The sequence below is a fragment of the Osmerus mordax genome, chromosome 2 (genome assembly GCF_038355195.1).
Source record: "Osmerus mordax isolate fOsmMor3 chromosome 2, fOsmMor3.pri, whole genome shotgun sequence".
Lineage (NCBI taxonomy): Eukaryota > Metazoa > Chordata > Actinopteri > Osmeriformes > Osmeridae > Osmerus > Osmerus mordax.
In genome coordinates, this window is record NC_090051.1 from 18,856,366 (window position 1) to 18,874,576 (window position 18,211).

The following is an 18,211-nucleotide window of genomic DNA, read 5'->3' on the forward strand; positions in this document are numbered from 1 at the left end:
AAAAATCACTTCCAAGACTCCCTTTGAAACTTTCAAAATTACTGGTTGTTGTCTGTGTTCACGTTTGATATGTTTGTCAAAGTATTGTTCTTTTGTGGCACAGGTTACTCTCTTTGATGTGGTGTCTTGAATGTGTTTGTTGTTGTTGTACTCTCTTGGCACTCGATAGAGTGTGATTTGTAAGATGTCTTGGTCTTACATTAACTCACTTGAACATCTTTATATACCTTACCTTTTAATCTTTTAACAAACTCAAATGATCTTTTAAGTAGAAAAAATAACACTGGAGCCAACAAAAGCTGCAAGGAAAACTGAATCAGGAATTGTCACTCCAAAAGAGGCTTCTACACAAAAAGGTACAGTAGTGTATTGGGGATGAGTGATAGTGTTTTCTTCTTGCAGTTTAACTATTAAGTCAGAAAATAGTTTTATATTGTTAGCACAGAGACAGGATACAATGCTCTCTATTCAATTCCTTCCGTAATTTTCTATGGGAAAAAGTCTGAGTTCTGGAAGTTACCATCGTATCTGCAGTAGGGGCTTATTTGTCATGATAGGAGCTGTCTGAAAGCGCTTGTGGCATTCCGTATTACAATGTCTTATAGTGTCTCTTATACTTACTTAAAGTGATGGAGCATGAATCCAAACATATACCTGCAGAGAAGGTGCCTCAGACCAAGCCTGAGAGGATGCCTGAAACAGCACCTGAGAGGGTGTTTGAGGAAATATCCCAGACAATTGATGTAAGGTTGCCTGAAAAGGTAGCTGAGAGAGTGCCTGAAAGTCTACCAGAAAAGGTAGCTGACAGGGTGCCTGAAAGGCTCTCTGAAAAGGTAGCGGAGAAGGTGCCTGGTAGGTTGCCTGAAAAAGTAGCTGAGAAGGTTCCTGATAGGTTGCCTGAGAAAGGAGCGGAGAAGGTACCTGATAGGTTACCTGAAAAGGTTCCTGAGAAAATACCTGAAAAACTGCCTCGGAGGGAAACAGAGGAAATACGTGAGATGGTCCTGAAAACGGTGACTGAAAAGACACCTGAGAAGATTGCTGAGAAAGTACCCGATAAAGCCGTTCAGAAAGTGACAGATCGGATTCACGAAAAGTCATCAGAGAAGACAAAAACGGTACAAAAAAGTGACAAGTCATTGGAGAAGACACATAAAAAAATGGAAGAGAAACTACCTGACGCACAACCAAAGGTGCAGCAGAGGTTAGCTGAGTCTGAACCTAAAAAAGAGATTGAGGAAACTCTTGGCAAAGGTATGCTTGAAGCAAACTCAAGCTCTTTCTTAACTTTTCTTCTTATGCTGTGTGCCAGTTGGGTGTATATGTACAATAACACATACATATCAGTGGTCCAGACGTAACACTCCATTCACAGATGTTACTACACAAGCGTTTGAGTACATTGTAATAGTGCTTTTAGGAGTTTGTCAACTTGTGTTTGTATTTTCAATGTGTATATGTCACTGTTGTATGTCAGAGCTCTTAGTAAAACTAAAATCAGTCTTAGATTATATGTCAATTATTCTTTAAAGAACCAGATGTTTTGAAGACTCCAAAGATAACTTCTGTCCTTCCAACCACCGAAACAGAAGACAAGCTACACAGAGAAAGAAGTCCAAAAGACAGAGGTATCACTGCACATTTCTTAAAAAATCAATATAACCATTATATTTATACATTGCTAAATCAAAAATCATACTGTAACTATAATTCACAACAAGTGAATTATTTACTCACAAACTACTCTCTTATGTTTTGTCAAAAATCCATGTTTGTCTTTGTTTCGTCATAATTCTTGGCATCGTTGTATGATGCAAACTCTTGAAACCATCTTAAATCTTGAAGTCGCTGCTAGTCTTCACATCGTTGAGGAAATAGTGTCTTCTGACACTCAGAAGATTAAAGAGATGTCATATATTACAGAACAAATAATTCCTTCAGAGAAAGTCTTTCAACAAGAGGACATTGTGAAAGAACATGCACTTGAAAGTGAAGAGGGGTTACTTGACACATACTACCCAACTATGTCCCAACTGGCAAAAAAAACACTTGAGAAAACAAAACATGATCTTACACATGAGATATCTGCTGAAGTTCCCAGAGGGTTTGAACCCACAGTTGATACTGCACAGAAAATGAAAGGACAAGATGAAAAGCAGCTCAATGTAGAAACAGTTTTACCTACAAAACCAGATAGACCTGCTCTGATGGAAACTATGTTGGAAGAACATTCTAGAAAGAATGAAGAATTAACTTTGAAGAAAGATATTTCTCAACATGCAAAAATGAAAATAGAGGAAAAGGGGAAAGTAATCATAACTACGGTGAAACAAGAGACAATGGAAGCAGATCTTATAGACGAATCACAAATAATAGACATGTCAAAATTAAAAGCTGCAACAAAGGGCTTTGTTTCAAAGAAAGCGCAAACACATAAAGCTAAAGGACAGCAGTCATTGAAAACTGAAGAAACACATGCAAACAAAGAAGCTATTCAAAAAGGAAAAACAAACAAGCAATCACAAAGAGAAGAGAGAAAACAATTGACAAAATCTAATGAAGTTCTGGAACTTGAACCTAAAAAATCTGAATTCAGAATTCAAGAATTGTCTGTAATTCGAGTGATTTCACCTGTAGAGACTGAACAGGCATTAGCTAAAACTGAAGACATAATTCAGACAGTGAAGGGCATTCAGTCCACAAAGGTTGCAGTTAAAGACAAACCTAGCAAAGTACATACTTACAAAGGAAAGAAAGGTGAATCAGAGTCTTCTAAAGAATTAAAAATATCTGATGAAATGGTCAGGGAAGACACAGCAAGACAAGTTGAAACTTGTGAGTCCAAGGAAATTGCGTCAAAGAAAGTAAAATCTTCCATAATATCCGTACCAGAAGAGCTAAATTATACAGTTACAGATAGTCGATCAAAGAAAGATACTCAAAAGGCAATTCCTTATCATGACAAAACATTAGAAGTAAAACAAGAGCAACGTATTGCAAGAAAGGAGTCAACATATCCACAAATAGATGTTCTGTATGAAGAATCAGTAACAGACAAAGATAAAGTATCACACATTACCAAAAGATATGAAACATCTGATAAAAGTGCAGAATCTGTAATTACAAAGGAAGTTTCTAATTTTGAAGTAATTTCTCTTGTTGAGAGGGGACAGGCATTGGCTAAAACTGAAGACATGATTCAGACAGTGAAGGGTATTCAGTCCACTACGGTTGCAGTTAAAGACAAACCTAGCAAAGTGCACCCTTCTAAAGGAAAGAAAGGTGAATCACAGTCTTCGAAACAATTACAGATATCTGATAAAATGGTCAAGGAAAAGACAGGAAGTCAAGATGAAACTTGTGTGTCAGAGGGAATTGTGTCAAAGAAAGTAGAATCTCCCAAAATGAAAAGACCTGAAATATCCATATATGAAGAGATAATTGATACAGTTAAAGATAGTCAATCAAAGAAAGATGCTGAGAAGGCAATTTCTTATCATGAGAAAACATTACATGGAAAACAAGAACAGGAAAGTGTTGAAAGACAGAAGTCAACATTGCCACAAATAGATGTCCTATATAAAGAATCAGTAACCGACAAACATCGAGATAAAGTATCACATGTTCCCAAAAGATTTGACACATTTGAGGAAGGTGCAGAATCTACATTTCCAGAAGACGTTTCTAAACTTAAAGTAATTTCTCCTGTAGAGAGAGGACAGGCATTAGCTAAAACTGAAGACATGATTCAGACAGTGAAGGGCATTCAGTCCACAACGGTTGCAGTTAAAGACAAACCTAGCAGAGTACGTCCTTCCAAAGGAAAGAAAGGTGAATCCGAGTCTTCTAAACAATTAAAAATATCTGATGAAATGGTCAAGGAAAAGACAGCAAGTCAAGATGAAACGTGTTTGTCAGAGGGAATTGTGTCAAAGAAAGTAGAATCTCCCAAAATGAAAAAACTTGAAACATCCACATCTGAAGAAATAATTGATACAGTTAAGGATAGTCAATCAAAGAAAGATGCTGAGAAGGCAATTGAGAAAACATTACACAGAAAACAAGAACAGGAAAGTGTTCCTGGAAAGAAGTCAACCTTGCCTGAAATAGATGTCATGTATCAAGGACCAGTAACAGACAAAGACCTAAATAAAGTAGCCGATGTTCCTAAAACATATACAACATCTGAGAAAAGAGCAGAGTTACCATTTACAGAAGAAGTTTCTAAAATTAAAGCAATTTCTCCTGTAGAGAGGGGACAGGCATTGGCTAAAACTGAAGACATGATTCAGACAGTGAAGGGCATTCAGTCCACAACGGTTGCAGTTAAAGACAAACCTAGCAAAGTGCACCCTTCTAAAGGAAAGAAAGGTGAATCACAGTCTTCGAAACAATTAAAGATATCTGATAAAATCGTCAAGGAAAAGACAGGAAGTCAAGATGAAACTTGTGTGTCAGAGGGAATTGTGTCAAAGAAAGTAGAATCTCCCAAAATGAAAAGACCTGAAATATCCATATATGAAGAGATAATTGATACAGTTAAAGATAGTCAATCAAAGAAAGATGCTGAGAAGGCAATTTCTTATCATGAGAAAACATTACATGGAAAACAAGAACAGGAAAGTGTTGAAAGACAGAAGTCAACATTGCCACAAATAGATGTCCTGTATAAAGAATCTGTTACCGACAAACATCTAGATAAAGTATCACATGTTCCCAAAAGCTTTGAAACATTTGAGGAAAGTGCAGAATTTACATTTCCAGAAGACGTTTCTAAAATCAAAGTAATTTCTCCTGTAGAGAGAGGACAGGCATTAGCTAAAACCGAAGACATGATTCAGACAGTGAAGGGCATTCAGTCCACAACGGTTGCAGTTAAAGACAAACCGAGCAGAGTACGTCCTTCCAAAGGAAAGAAAGGTGAATCCGAGTCTTCTAAACAATTAAAAATATCGGATGAAATGGTCAAGGAAAAGACAGCAAGTCAAGATGAAACTTATGTGTCAGAGGGAATTGTGTCAAAGAAAGTAGAATCTCCCAAAATGAAAAGACTTGAAATATCCACATCTGAAGAGTTAATTGATACAGTTAAAGATAGTCAATCAAAGAAAGATGCTGAGAAGGCAATTTCCTATCATGAGAAAACATTACATGGAAAACTAGAACAGGAGAGTGTTGAAAAACAGAAGTCAACATTGCCACAAATAGATGTCCTGTATAAAGAATCAGTAACCAACAAACATCTAGATAAAGTATCACACGTTCCCAAAAGCTTTGAAACATTTGAGGAAAGTGCAGAATCTACATTTTCAGAGGAAGTTTCTAAAATCAAAGTAATTTCTCCTGTAGAGAGAGGACAGGCATTAGCTAAAACTGAAGACATGATTCAAACAGTGAAGAGCATTCAGTCCACAACGGTTGCAGTTAAAGACAAACCTAGCAAAGTGCACCCTTCTAAAGGAAAGAAAGTTGAATCACAGTCTTCGAAACAATTAAAGATATCTGATAAAATCGTCAAGGAAAAGACAGCAAGTCAAGATGAAACTTATGTGTCAGAGGGAATTGTGTCAAAGAAAGTAGAATCTCCCAAAATGAAAAGACTTGAAATATCCACATCTGAAGAGTTAATTGATACAGTTAAAGATAGTCAATCAAAGAAAGATGCTGAGAAGGCAATTTCCTATCATGAGAAAACATTACATGGAAAACTAGAACAGGAGAGTGTTGAAAAACAGAAGTCAACATTGCCACAAATAGATGTCCTGTATAAAGAATCAGTAACCAACAAGCATCTAGATAAAGTATCACACGTTCCCAAAAGCTTTGAAACATTTGAGGAAAGTGCAGAATCTACATTTTCAGAAGAAGTTTCTAAAATCAAAGTAATTTCTCCTGTAGAGAGAGGACAGGCATTAGCTAAAACTGAAGACATGATTCAAACAGTGAAGGGCATTCAGTCCACAACGGTTGCAGTTAAAGACAAACCTAGCAAAGTGCACCCTTCTAAAGGAAAGAAAGTTGAATCACAGTCTTCGAAACAATTAAAGATATCTGATAAAATCGTCAAGGAAAAGACAGCAAGTCAAGATGAAACTTATGTGTCAGAGGGAATTGTGTCAAAGAAAGTAGAATCTCCCAAAATGAAAAGACTTGAAATATCCACATCTGAAGAGTTAATTGATACAGTTAAAGATAGTCAATCAAAGAAAGATGCTGAGAAGGCAATTTCCTATCATGAGAAAACATTACATGGAAAACTAGAACAGGAGAGTGTTGAAAAACAGAAGTCAACATTGCCACAAATAGATGTCCTGTATAAAGAATCAGTAACCAACAAACATCTAGATAAAGTATCACACGTTCCCAAAAGCTTTGAAACATTTGAGGAAAGTGCAGAATCTACATTTTCAGAAGAAGTTTCTAAAATCAAAGTAATTTCTCCTGTAGAGAGAGGACAGGCATTAGCTAAAACTGAAGACATGATTCAAACAGTGAAGAGCATTCAGTCCACAACGGTTGCAGTTAAAGACAAACCTAGCAAAGTGCACCCTTCTAAAGGAAAGAAAGGTGAATCACAGTCTTCGAAACAATTAAAGATATCTGATAAAATCGTCAAGGAAAAGACAGCAAGTCAAGATGAAACTTGTGTGTCAGAGGGAATTGTGTCAAAGAAAGTAGAATCTCCCGAAATGAAAAGACCTGAAATATCCATATCTGAAGAGATAATTGATACAGTTAAAGATAGTCAATCAAAAAAAGATGCTGAGAAGGCAATTTCTTATCATGAGGAAAAATTACATGGAAAACAAGAACAGGAAAGTGTTGAAAGACAGAAGTCAACATTGCCACAAATAGATGTCCTGTATAAAGAATCAGTAACCGACAAACATCTAGATAAAGTATCACACGTTCCCAAAAGCTTTGAAACATTTGAGAAAAGTGCAGAATCTACATTTCCAGAAGACATTTCTAAACTTAAAGTAATTTCTCCTGTAGAGAGAGGACAGGCATTAGCTAAAACTGAAGACATGATTCAGACAGTGAAGAGCATTCAGTCCACAACGGTTGCAGTTAAAGACAAACCTAGCAGAGTACGTCCTTCCAAAGGAAAGAAAGGTGAATCCGAGTCTTCTAAACAATTAAAAATATCTGATGAAAGGTTCAAGGAAAAGACAGCAAGTCAAGATGAAACGTGTTTGTCAGAGGGAATTGTGTCAAAGAAAGTAGAATCTCCCAAAATGAAAAGACTTGAAATATCCACATCTGAAGAGTTAATTGATACAGTTAAAGATAGTCAATCAAAGAAAGATGCTGAGAAGGCAATTGAGAAAACATTACACAGAAAACAAGAACAGGAAAGTGTTACAAGAAAGAAGTCAACCTTGCCTGAAATAGATGTCATGTATCAAGGACCAGTAACAGACAAAGACCAAAATAAAGTAGCTGATGTTCCTAAAACATATACAACATCTGAGAAAAGAGCAGAGTTACCATTTACAGAAGAAGTTTCTAAAATTAAAGCAATTTCTCCTGTAGAGAGGGGACAGGCATTGGCTAAAACTGAAGACATGATTCAGACAGTGAAGGGCATTCAGTCCACAACGGTTGCAGTTAAAGACAAACCTAGCAAAGTGCACCCTTCTAAAGGAAAGAAAGGTGAATCACAGTCTTCGAAACAATTAAAGATATCTGATAAAATCGTCAAGGAAAAGACAGCAAGTCAAGATGAAACTTGTGTGTCAGAGGGAATTGTGTCAAAAAAAGTAGAATCTCCCAAAATGAAAAGCCCTGAAATATCCATAGCTGAAGAGATAATTGATACAGTTAAAGATAGTCAATCAAAGAAAGATGCTGAGAAGGCAATTTCCTATTATGAGAAAACATTACATGGAAAACAAGAACAGGAGAGTGTTGAAAGACAGAAGTCAACATTGCCACAAATAGATGTCCTGTATAAAAAATCAGTAACCGACAAACATCTAGATAAAGTATCACATGTTCCCAAAAGATTTGAAACATTTGAGGAAAGTGCAGAATCTACATTTCCAGAAGACGTTTCTAAAATTGAAGTAATTTCTCCTGTAGAGAGGGGACAGGCATTAGCTAAAACTGAAGACATGATTCAGACAGTGAAGGGTATTCAGTCCACAAAGGTTGGAGTCAAATACAAACGTAGCAGGGGGAGTCCTTCCAAAAGGGAACAGCAACAAGAACCTTTAACAAAAGAGGATTCAGTTGCTCCTGGAAGAGTGATTCAACATGAAAAATCATTCATAGACAAAGATGTAGACCAATTGTCAGGCACTAAAAAAGTCTGTCCAGCGTCTGAAGAAATCGGGGAAACTTCAACAATGGATGATAACATTTCTCAAAAGAAAGCGAAAATCCCAACAATTACATCACATAAATCATTTAAATCCCAAAAGATAATTGATACAGTTGAAGAGAAAAAGATGGACTTTGAATCAGACATTCTCAAAATGCAGAACAAACTTGAAGAGCCCACTATCAGGGAATCTTTACTGGTCACTGAAGCATCTCAAAATACCTATGAAGAAGACTCCTTGGATATGCCTCTACAGAAAGATGATGGTGAAAATAGACAAGAAAAAGTGAGTCTTCAACCGAAACCCATTCGATCAACAAAAACACAGCCTTCAAAACATACAGATGAAAAGAAAGACATGGAACAGCACTCCCTAAAGCCATCTTCCAGAGGTATAAAAACAATCTTGCGTATTTCTTCATATTTTTATTTTAAGAGTGCCTCCATTTCACTTCACGCATTGTTTGGATAAAACATCACTCTTTCTCAACCGGAAGTATCCTCATTGCCCGTTATGTCTGCTTCATTCTATGTTAGTCACATGTTGTTCACAATGTCACGTCTTGCACATGGGAACCGTCCAAACCCATTGTGTATTTCTAATGATCCTTCTTACTATTGTGTGTTTATCACGTTCACTTCACAAGTTCTTCACACAATATTCTTATTTCAAAGTTCACAATATTTCTTCTTATAAATGTATTCAATTAAAGAAGATATTATCCCCCAAAAAGGTAGATGAAGGACAAGATCTTCAATCATCAGTCATCCAAATCTTGCGCTTGTCTGTTTTGTCTGTCTACATTATATATGTTATGTTTATATGTTTTCTGTTGATGTATTGTTTACATTGCTCAGGGGTTGCCCCCGTCTGTGGTGTTGTTTGATTTTCACTATGGTGTAATTTTGTTTCAAGTACCTATAAAGGAGCAGGAGTCACCTTCACAGCCCATACAGCCAAAGGCAAAGACAGCTATTCCACTTGAAGGTATTGTTTTGTACTGTTCATTGTGTGTGTCATATGTTCTTGGTCTTGTCTTGTTAATTCATCGATAAATGTTTCTTGAGAAAATCCTAATCTTGAACTTTGATCTTGAAGCACCATATACTGAACGATATGATACAGAAGAGTACAGGAAAGAAATCCAAGTTCAAGAGTTGGAAGAAACAAAGAAAGGTATTCTGTTGGCAATATTCAGAGTATTCTGAAAAATTACTTACTAACGTCTTTTAAAAAGGGCCATTCATCAATTCATCCACCATATAACTTATGTTATTTGCCATTAGACGTATTTGTTAAACATTATCATGCATTTATCATTCAGTTCTATTTCATCTTTGCAATTAAAGTGAGCAAGCCAGTCTTGAAAGTTCAAGAAGACATTAGGAAGTATGCTGAGCAAGAGCAATCTAGGTCTGAAGAGGAAATGATCGATTCACAAGGAGATACTAAAACAGGTATTGTGTTGTCTATGTTATCTGTCAAAAATATGAATATAAAAGGACAAACTAACCTCTTGTGAAAATTCTAATTACATATCAAACACTTTTTGCTTTGTTCAAACTCTTTTCTTCTTTTATTTGCTTAATTGTCTTTGTTTATGGTAACCACTGCATTGAAAGCTTAATAAGTGATGTGAGAAAGCCACTGTTTCAGGAAACACAAACAATGCATGAATATCAAGACAATTTAACAATTATAAATGGAACAATCACTCCATAAAGGTTGATAAAACCAGAGATCAGACTGGAGTAAAACCAGTTGTTTCACCTTTAAACTGTTTTGTTTCTCTTAACTAACCTCTTCTTGTCAGTAATCCACATGATACTGTATTCTTTATGCATGTGATACAGTCCAGGTAGGTGTGATCCTTGACCTTCTTCACTTCATTAGCATGCTCTGGTATTGTCTGAGCCTTACTTAAACATCCTTAGAAAATCATAGAGAGTATATCTTCACTTGAACTTCGTCTTATTCTTAAGAATATTTATTAATACCAGTTTAAAAACCATTGAAAAATAACAATGTTATAGAAAACTGCAGCTTATTACATGTTGGGTACATGTCTTGATGTGATCTTCATATCATAGTGATATAAATACAGTTAACAGTGGACTAAAGTATTTGGCTTTTCCAAATCTTTTTTTATCGATTTTTATATCTTTGCAATGTGATGCTTAATCAGTACATTTAAACTTTTCTCTATGGATGTGGTGTGGGATAGAGAGGTTTGTAATAGTGAAGTATGTGTCTGGATCTCCTATTCCAATCTGTGAGAGTATGTGAGTGCCTCTACTAAATTGTATACTTTAATTTCTGTAATAGATGAAACCAAGGGACCTGTTACAGCACCTGGAGGAGCCAAGAAAGGTAGGATGAATATCTTTATTTATCCAATGTACTTTATGTAAATTGTGTTTGTGTATGTTCTGGATTGTTTTGTTATTTGTTTGTCTTGTTCTTTGATTTAATTTTAAATTGTCATATTAAATAGGTATAGTTAAAAAGGTTTACATTGCACAATCTTTTTACATGTTATGTTATGAGTAATGTGAAACCTTACTTGCCTGCAACATCAGTTCTCCGACAAAAAGGTAAAATTCCTGTTGAGGAAGAAACATTTGAGATGCCAACGCTGAAGAAAACATCCAGAATGTCAAGAGAGATGGAGGAAGAACAGGACACTGTGTCACTGAAGAAAGTACCTGGTTTCCCCTCTGAAGATTTACCACAAGAAACCAAGCCTCCTCAGAAACTGACCATGACAACTGTTTATGACGTAGAAGAAAGAGTGTATGAAGAAGCTGAGATGTTAACAGCTAGACATTATGAAATTGAACAACCCACTCGGAAAGAGAAAACCATCAAGAAACCTGATGTGGTACCTAGTAAGGACAAAACGGTTGAATTGAAAGATTCTAAACAAGACACATACACTCCTCGAAAGGGCACACCCAAAGATGAGAAAGTAGAAGATAAAATGGCTCTAAAGAAAACTCCTAAAGATAGGAAGGAAGAGGCTGTTCCACAACCTAGCCAAGCTCTAAAGAAAGTGTCAAAATTGCCTTCCGATGAGAAAGAACAAGAAACTGTGAAATTAAAACCATTTAAAACACCTACAAAACCTGGAGTCGCTGAAATGGTAAAGGACAAAAAGGACAAGGAATTTATTGATACTCAGTGGGATAAGACCCCTAGAGAAAGGGAGACTAAAGAACCTGCCGATCATGAGAAAGTTAAAATTGTTCCAACAGATAAAGAGGAACAGTCAATGGCAAAGAAGCCTGTGGATAAAGCCAGAAAAAGTCCAGAAAAAGATTTGAGTTCTGACAAACTGCAGCCAAAAGGGAAAAGAATTCCCACCCCTGAAGAGGATAAGGAGAGCATTAAATTGAAGCCGTTTTCAAAGACCTCTAAAGGTGATGACGAGGATGAGAAAACCCCATCAAAGCCAGAGGAGCGGAAGCCAACAACACCTGGCAAGGTGCTCAGTAGAACCCCAAAAGATGAAACTCCAGTAGAGGCAAGTGTTAAGAAATATGACTCTCCGGAAGCACAAGACAAGGAACCTAAGAAGGTGAAAAAGGCTGAACCAACCCCTGATGAGAAACCAAGCCCGACAAAGCCCTTGCCTGTCAAGAAGGTAGACAAAAGTCCTGAAGAGGGAAAACCCATGCAACTGAAAAAGGCCGGAATTCCCAGCATTGCTTCTGAGGAAAAAGAAGGTAAAGCCTTAAAGCCTGTGGAGCACCTCAAAAAAGGCCTGGAGTTGAAAAAGACTCCCTCACCCAAGGTTGAGAAACCAAAAACTAAAGCAGTTGAGTCAATTCCGGCAGAAAAGAGGCCAAGTGGAGATATCAGCAAAAGAATACCCAAACAGGTTTCACCAAAAGACTCATTTGAGGCAGTCACTCTTAAAAAGGTCCCAAAGAAACCATCACCACAAGAGGAGAAAACTGCACCAGTAGAACCAGAGAAGACTGGTAAAGCAAAAATTCCGATAATGAAAGAGCTTTCACCTCAAGCAGTGCAGTTGAGAAAAATATCTACTCAACTGGAGGAGGAGGTGGATGAGGAAGAGCCTGAGGTGGAGGAAGAAGAGGAGGATGAAGCATGGGGATGGGAGCTTGTTCCAAGTGAGAGTTATGGTTCAGAAGACTGGGAAGGAGAGGAGTATGAGGAGGGCGCTGTAGAGACCCCGGGTATGACCAGAAGAGGTGAGAGGATGGCTGCAGAGATTGACCATTGATGCGTCCACAACCTCCTTCATCCCTGAATAATCTCCATTCATTTTCATCTTAACGTCTTCATGTTTGGAGTGTTCATGTTACCAGAATTTGTCTTTAATGTCCCTTCCATTCAGTTTTGTGTTTGTAACGTTTGTCGTCTTTTTGTTGATTGTCTTCTTTTGTTTTTCATCTTATTGTCGTCTCTCATTTTGACGTCTTTGTTATCTGTTTGTCAAACCATAAAAAGTGCAACATTTTACTCCATGCTGTAATTCTTCACTAGTCTTTTTTGTGTATGTTCTCCATATCATGTCATGTACTGAACACCTTCCTTAATATTTTATTATCTTTCAACTCTCAGAACTCTGTCATATGAACATACCAGATACTAATTCACAATGTTTCATTCAGATGGAAAACCCGCTGAAGAAGCAGCAGGGAGGGGTAGAGGTAGAGGTCTAAAAGGTAAGACTGGCATCTTGTTAGGATGCTGGTGGAACTTGTCTTTTTCCCAGTCTTTGAAAATATGTTGAAGAAGAGAGATTTTCAAGTTTTATTATAGGTTTTCCTCTTTGCATATCTGTATGACAGACAAGCAATTTCTTGTAAACTCATGTAAACGTGAAACAATGACATGTGTTCCTATTTCTAAGGAACTTTCCAAACTTTCAAATTCACTTTTTTAATGAAAGCATGGTTTTAATTTAAAACATGCTTTCAAATAAAGTCCTAAATTCATTCACCACACTAATACTGCGGTATTTTTATATTTTATTAAGAATATTTCAGGTAATATAAGTTTGTTGAAATATCTATAACAGATGACCCTTCATTGTGTCATATTTGTGCTGGAAGATTTGTCCAAAATATATTACATCTAAATAACTAACTGAGTGGAGTAAATGTATGCTATTTTATCTGAATATTAGCCAAGCAGACTCCATCCCCTGGTGAAGGAGGCAGGGGTAGAGGAATGAGACCTGGTGGAGACAAACCACCAGAGGAACCCTTCGGAGGATTCAAGCTCAAAGCTGTTCCCCTTAAGTTCATTAAAAAACTCCAGGACATAGTGTTGAAGGAAGCTGAATCTATTGGCTCAGCAGCTGTGTTTGAGTGTGAGGTTTCACCCTCAACTGCAATAACAACATGGATGAAAGATGGAAGCAACCTAAGAGAGAGCCCAAAACACAAATTCACCTCTGATGGCAAAGATCGCAAACTGAACATCATTGATGTCCAACTCTCTGACACTGGCGAATATACTTGTATCGCCAAGAATGCCGGCAAAGAAATTACATGTACAGCCAAACTCATTGTTGAGGGTAAGCATTAAATTACTATATTGACATATGTGGTATATATGTATGAATATCCATAAGAAAATATCATACTTTTGCCTTTGTTAATCTGATAACATCCTTATTGTAAATGCCTTTGGGTAGAGCTGCCTGTGAAGTTCATTAAGACCTTGGAAGAAGAGACTTCAGTCCTTAAGGGACAGCCTCTATACCTGACCTGTGAGTTGAACAAAGAGAGAGATGTTGTATGGAAGAAGAACGGTCAGCCCCTCAAGAAAATCGCAGGGAAGATGGCTATCAATGTCATTGGAATGCAACATGCAATTACACTCCAGGACTCAGGGGAAGAAGATGCTGGTAACTACACATGTGAGTGCGAGGACATCAAGACAGAAACAGAAGTCAAAGTAATTGGTAAGTAGAGGTCTAATATATATACATAAACCTAAATAGGTATTCACATGCTTTATAAACACACCACTTAATTTGTGTTGCACTATATAATGATTCCTGGTTTTGTGTACAGAAATTATCAGAGACTGGTTGGTGAAACCACTGAGAGACCAGCATGTGAAACCTAAGGCCACAGCCACATTCAAGTGTGAACTCTTCAAAGACACACCCAACTGGAAGTGGTTCAAAGGGGATCAAGAGATTTCCAATGATCCCACTGACAAAACAGAGGTCAAGAAAGACGGAAAAGAAGTGACTCTTACCATCAAGAACTCACAGCCTGATGATGTAGGAGAATATGCCATGGAAGTTGAAGGACGTAGATATGCTGCTAAACTAACACTTGGAGGTATTTTGCACTTGAACACATTTCCAGAAGAGCAAAAACTGGCAATTATTTCAGACACAAAAATATTGAAATACATATTTAGGACTATGAGTAATTAAACTACTTTTCCAGAACGTGAGGCTGAGATCTTGAAGCCTCTCTCCAGCATTGAGGTGGTTGAGAAAGAAAACGCATCCTTTGAAACTGAGATTTCTGAAGAGGACGTGGCCGGAGAATGGAAACTTAAAGGGCAAATCCTGACCAGATCACCAGTAAGACATTTAAAATGCAATTTAGCCTTTTTATGTTCCTGTATCTTGTTAATAATTTAAAAAAGGAATATAAGGGCATAATGTTCTTGACATGGACAGAAGTATCACTCTGGTTTAAAACAAATCTATCATTTTTCAGACTTGTGACATTAAAGCTGAGGGCATGAAACGTTTCCTCACTCTGAAAAATGTGGAAGTTGATCAGTCCGGTGAAGTATCTTATCAGGCTCTGAATGCTATCACCAGCGCTATGCTCACAGTCAAAGGTAAGTAATTAAGTAGAGATTACCACATAAATATGTTCTGAGCTTCTTTGCTGCAGTGATCTACATACAATACAAACTATATCACATACGTACATTTTTGTTTGGAAACGAAAGGATATTAATGTTTGGTATCATCCTCAAATCAAGAAGAAAATGTCTATAGATATTTAATAATTATTCATACCTCCCAGAAATCGAAATGGACTTCACAGTCCCCTTGGAGGACGTGTCTGTACCTGAAAAGAAACAGGCTAAATTTCAGTGTGCCATCACAAGGGATGTGCCAAAGGTCATGTGGCTAAGGGGTTCTGACATCATTTCACAAGATCAAAAATACGAGATAATTGATGATGGGAAAAAACATATGTTGGTCATTAACAACTGTGAATTTGATGATGAGGCACAATATACTATTCAAGTTTTGGGCAAAAGTTCAACAGCTAAGCTCACTGTCGAGGGTAAGTTTGTGTCTTTCAAAATCATCCGATCTTCACAAGTAATTAACTGCTTGATTATCTCTCCGACGTGAGATGCCATGGTTGGTTGTTTTTTCTATTTCCTAACTGGAAGTCTACATGCCCTACTAATATATAGGTATGAGGCTTAAATTTGTCTCACCACTAAAGGACCAAACTGTGAAGGAAGGTCAAACTGCTCAGTTTGATGTTGAGCTTTCTCATGAGAATGTACCAGTGACATGGTACAGAAATGAAATAAAACTGCATCCAAGCAGAACAATTGTCACCCAAGTTGATGGAAAGAAACACATATTAATAATGAGGGAGTTGACACTAGATGATACATGCCAGATTAAGGCAGAGGCTAAAGGATTTCCCTCAATGGCAAACTTGACGGTGATAGGTAACAACTACAATTTCTTTTTTTTGTTATGTTCTACAACATTATTCTATGTTGGGTTTGAACAGCATATTTGTATGCATTGTTCTTCTGTACATTGCCACATAGGGAGCATCCATACAGTAGTTTAGGTCCTGTATTGTGTGTAAGTGTACTTACATCTAGTCAATCAAAACCAATGTAATATTTTTCAGAGGGTGACGCATACTTCGTAGTGAAGTTGCAAGACTATACCGCTGTGGAGAAAGACGAGGTCACTCTGGACTGTGAACTCAGCAAAGACGTCCCTGTGATGTGGTACCACAAAGAGACAGAGATCAAAGCCTCCAAGATGGTGACCATAAAGGCTGAAGGGAAACGCAGAGTGCTGTCCATTAAGAAAGTGGAGGAAAAAGATAGAGGGCAATATGTATGTGACTGTGGAACTGACAAGACCATGGCCAACATCAATATTGAAGGTACAGTCAACAAGTATTAATATGCATGCACCCCACTCCAACATATTCACCATACCAATCAACACCAATGCAAGCCAATGTTGTGATAGCCTGCCATGCCTGTTGTTGGTAGCCTACAGTCGATGTGTTTTGTAGAAACTTACCCCATTTATGTTGGTAGTCGACGGGTCAGTGTGTCCAGCAAATTGCACACAACAGGTTACTAGCCAGCTAGATTCCCAAAAGTACGTATTTAGCTCTAGTAAGTGGGTCTGAGCTGGAAACTTCACATTGCTTGCTACTTAAATTCGGAATCGTAGATTATAAACTTGAACATGATGCCATAACAACCTATTACGAATTGATTTGCTTTTATCACTGGAGCAGTTTAACCTTGATAAATTCATTGCTAGTTTTTCGTTCTTTCATTTAAATTCTGCCAATATAAACATATACTTTGGGTGAATTCTATCTGTCTGACCCTGTCTATTTTCAAATATTTCCTATGCAAATTTCAGCTCGTGATATTAAGGTGGTTCGCCCCATGTATGGTGTTGAGCTCTTTGATGGTGAGACAGCTCGTTTTGAAGTGGAGATTTCTGAAGATGATATCCATGGCCAGTGGAAGTTAAATGGAGAACCCCTTACTACCTCTCCTGTACGTTTCGGTTCCATAAATGTCCATTTAACAATTTGTAAATAGAGCGCATGGTTAACAACATTGTTAACCTTAATTGTTTTGTATAACTTTTTACAGGATGTCGAAATGATTGAGGATGGTGCAAAGCATACTTTGACTTTGTACAACTGCAAGGTATCCCAGACAGGTGAAGTGGGATACCAGGGGGCTAATGCTAAGTGTTCTGCTAACCTAAAAGTTAAAGGTGAGTTTCTCCCGCATTTAGTAAAAACATCTACATCATTCTACTTTTGGGCAAGATGTTATGCAAATGTATTTGCTTGTAAATTACAGAGCTTCCGATTACCTTTATTATCCCGCTGAGTGACGTTAACGTGTATGAGAAGGACGAGGCAAGGTTTGAGTGTGAGGTGTCAAGGGAACCCAAGACCTTCCGTTGGCTCAAGGGATCTCAGGAACTACAGTCTGATGACAAGTATGAGATTACAAAAGATGGAAAAAGGTTCACGATGGTGGTGAAATCTGCCGCCTATGACGATGAAGCCAAGTATGTGTTTGAGGCAGAGGACAAGAGAACAACTGGAAAACTAATTATCCAAGGTATCCCACAATTGATATTAATTGTATATATAAATATACTGTATATTCAAACAAGCAATATAAACCTTTTTAAAGGTTGAATATGCCAGTGAAGATTGTATTACATGTGAAACCTTTTTTTCTAGGCATCCGCCTTGAGTTTGTCAAGCCCATTAAGGATGTCACAGTGAAGGAGCGTGAGACAGCAGAGTTCAGTATTGAACTTTCACATGACAAGATCCAGGTCACTTGGTACAAGAACGATGTGCGTTTGCATCCCAGCAAAGTGGTGCACATGTCAGATGATGGCAAGTTCCACACCCTGGCCTTCAAGGAAGTGTCCATTGATGATACATCTCTGATCAAAGTGGAGGCCATGGGAAAGACATCAGAGGCCATGCTGACTGTTCTAGGTTGGTGAACAGTTTACTACTATAGATCCCAAGAAATACAATGTCTGGAATTTTTTGATTATGAAATTACACAAAGCTCATTATGATGTATGTATGTATGTATGTTCTTTA

The 18,211-nt window shown here is 37.4% G+C and overlaps 1 protein-coding gene across 1 annotated transcript in view; it reads left to right on the plus strand.

Annotated features, from left to right (window-relative positions):
* Positions 1-18,211, plus strand: part of ttn.2 (titin, tandem duplicate 2) — a 154,926-nt gene that overhangs the window by 54,183 nt on the left and 82,532 nt on the right. Inside the window, exons 93-114 of the mRNA XM_067251637.1 lie at positions 273-356; positions 628-820; positions 857-1,254; positions 1,533-1,628; positions 9,243-9,314; positions 9,426-9,503; positions 9,677-9,784; positions 10,653-10,697; positions 10,907-12,544; positions 12,968-13,021; positions 13,486-13,878; positions 13,999-14,268; positions 14,381-14,656; positions 14,768-14,907; positions 15,047-15,173; positions 15,365-15,631; positions 15,768-16,034; positions 16,226-16,489; positions 16,987-17,126; positions 17,226-17,352; positions 17,442-17,708; positions 17,834-18,100. Coding sequence (XP_067107738.1) covers positions 273-356; positions 628-820; positions 857-1,254; positions 1,533-1,628; positions 9,243-9,314; positions 9,426-9,503; positions 9,677-9,784; positions 10,653-10,697; positions 10,907-12,544; positions 12,968-13,021; positions 13,486-13,878; positions 13,999-14,268; positions 14,381-14,656; positions 14,768-14,907; positions 15,047-15,173; positions 15,365-15,631; positions 15,768-16,034; positions 16,226-16,489; positions 16,987-17,126; positions 17,226-17,352; positions 17,442-17,708; positions 17,834-18,100 — 5,571 coding nt within the window. The remainder of the gene's footprint in view (positions 1-272; positions 357-627; positions 821-856; positions 1,255-1,532; positions 1,629-9,242; positions 9,315-9,425; positions 9,504-9,676; positions 9,785-10,652; positions 10,698-10,906; positions 12,545-12,967; positions 13,022-13,485; positions 13,879-13,998; positions 14,269-14,380; positions 14,657-14,767; positions 14,908-15,046; positions 15,174-15,364; positions 15,632-15,767; positions 16,035-16,225; positions 16,490-16,986; positions 17,127-17,225; positions 17,353-17,441; positions 17,709-17,833; positions 18,101-18,211) is intronic.